This window comes from Arachis duranensis, chromosome 9 (assembly GCF_000817695.3).
Source record: "Arachis duranensis cultivar V14167 chromosome 9, aradu.V14167.gnm2.J7QH, whole genome shotgun sequence".
Classification (NCBI taxonomy): Eukaryota; Viridiplantae; Streptophyta; class Magnoliopsida; order Fabales; family Fabaceae; genus Arachis; species Arachis duranensis.
The window spans coordinates 90,692,773-90,694,946 of NC_029780.3; the positions used below are offsets into that span (position 1 = coordinate 90,692,773).

The window sequence follows — 2,174 nt, forward strand, 5'->3', positions numbered from 1 at the left end:
CTCACTTGATAAATATCAAATTATGATATAGACTAAAAATATGTTAATAAATTATTATAATAAAAAATTAGGCTAATAATTAAAAATACTAATAAAATATAATAAATTCTGCTTACTTTTAAACTTTTCTCACTTAGAAATAAACAATTGATCATAGATGAGTACATTTCATATCAAAGTAGACTTCAAATTCCAACCTCTTAATCAAAAACATCAAGTGATAAGATGCTGGCCGACAATCAATTAGTTAGAGTAATCGATTAATGCTAGGTTTTTTAACTGGGTCTGCGAGTGTGAACACGGAACACTTGTCATTAATTATATATTAAAACCCTACAAATTGAAGAAAATTAAAAGAGTGTGTAAAAGTGCGACCCCTTGTTGAGAACTATAAATAGGGATAAGGTATGCAGCTAGCTGAGGCACACCTAAACCGCACAAGTAGAAGAGTTGGTTTTTTTCTGCTTCTTTAATTAATCTGAACGCTAAGTAACTCTTGTTCTCTTTTGAGTTTTGTGATAATGTCCCAAATCGGAAGCGCTCAATTCCCTGAAATGACAACGGTGAAGCCAGGAGAGTCTCATGCAGGAGTTCCACCCGTATCCATTGAAAACACTCGTCCTGCAATATCGCCGCCGATTCCATTCAATGTGCCTGATGATAATTCGATCTCTGGCAACATCAGCCTCTTCCACGATGTTCAAGCAATCAGATATGATGTCGATTCTCTTTTCAATGTTCTGTCTGACATTGTTATTAGCACCTCAACCATTTCTCTTGACCTTCAGGTCCTCATAACTAACTAACTAACTATTATAACATTGTACTGCATTTTGTTGTAAAATAAAGGATATATAAAATAAAGATATATAAATAGAAGACTCTATTATTAATTAGCTCAATAATTTATATATATATATATAATAATATTATATGTTGTATTGTGTATATATATACAAAGATAAGAAAAAGTATTAAAAATAAAGAGAGAGAGAAACGCATATGTTTATTGTTACTATCTCAATATAATAAAGATGATTAATAAGAATAAATTTCTTATTACTTGCTTTTTACTGAAAAGAGAGAGAGAAAGAAATAGAAACAGACTTTATAATAATAATATGAAAGAAAAGGAAAGTAGGAATATTTGTTATTACTGTCTGTAAAAGCATACGAGGATGCTTGCTATTTATACATGAAGAATGATACCACTTTCAACTTTCATTTATTTCCATTTGTCTTGTAAATGGATTCATTTAATCTTGAGAATGAAATCCACCTAAGCCTTGCGTGGTCCATGGTCATCCACTTTTATCATAACACTCCCCCTTGGATGACCATTTAGGATTATTGCCTCGTTAAAACCTTACTAAAGAAAAACCCAGTGGGAAAAAAAACCTTAGTGAAGGAAAAAGAGTACAATATCCTTTAGTGATAGGGACTGCCTCATTAAAAACCTTGTCAAGAAAAACCCAATGGAAAAAAAAAACCTGACCAAAGGAAAAAGAGTACAGTCTCCCCCTCTTGCCGACATCATTTAATGTCTCGAAATCGGCGCATTCCAATCTCATGTACCAATCTTTCAAAGGAGGATTTTGGGAGTGACTTTGTAAATAAATCTGCCAGATTGTCACTTGAACAGATCTGTTGGACATCAATTGTCCCTTGATTTTGAAGGTCATGAGTGAAGAAGAATTTGGGAGAAATATGCTTTGTTCTATCACCTTTGATGTATCCTCCCTTAAGTTGAGCAATGCATGCTGTATTATCTTCAAACAGGACAGTTGGAGCTATCTTATGATCAATCAGTCCACATGATAATAGAATATATTGAATCAGACTCCTCAGCCAAAAACACTCGCGACTAGCTTCATGAATCGCCAGTATTTCAGCATGATTAGAGGATGTTGCAGCAATCGTCTGTTTCGTGGACCTCCAAGATATAGCTGTACCACCATATGTGAACAGGTATCCTGTTTGAGATCTCCCTTTATGTGGATCAGACAAGTATTCAGCATCTGCATAGCCAACTAGTTGTGACTTGGATCCATAGGGATAAAGCAATCCCATATCAACCGTTCCATGAAGATATAGAAAAATTTGTTTGATTCCACTCCAATGTCTTCTGGTTGGAGAGGAACTATACCTTGCTAGTAAATTCACCGCGAATGATA

The 2,174-nt window shown here is 34.1% G+C and overlaps 1 protein-coding gene across 1 annotated transcript in view; it reads left to right on the forward strand.

Annotated features, from left to right (window-relative positions):
* The first annotated feature begins 554 nt into the window (after positions 1-554).
* LOC107466172 (uncharacterized) overlaps positions 555-2,174 on the forward strand; it is a 7,428-nt gene continuing 5,808 nt past the window's right edge. The window contains exon 1 of the mRNA XM_052254325.1: positions 555-788. Coding sequence (XP_052110285.1) covers positions 555-788 — 234 coding nt within the window. The remainder of the gene's footprint in view (positions 789-2,174) is intronic.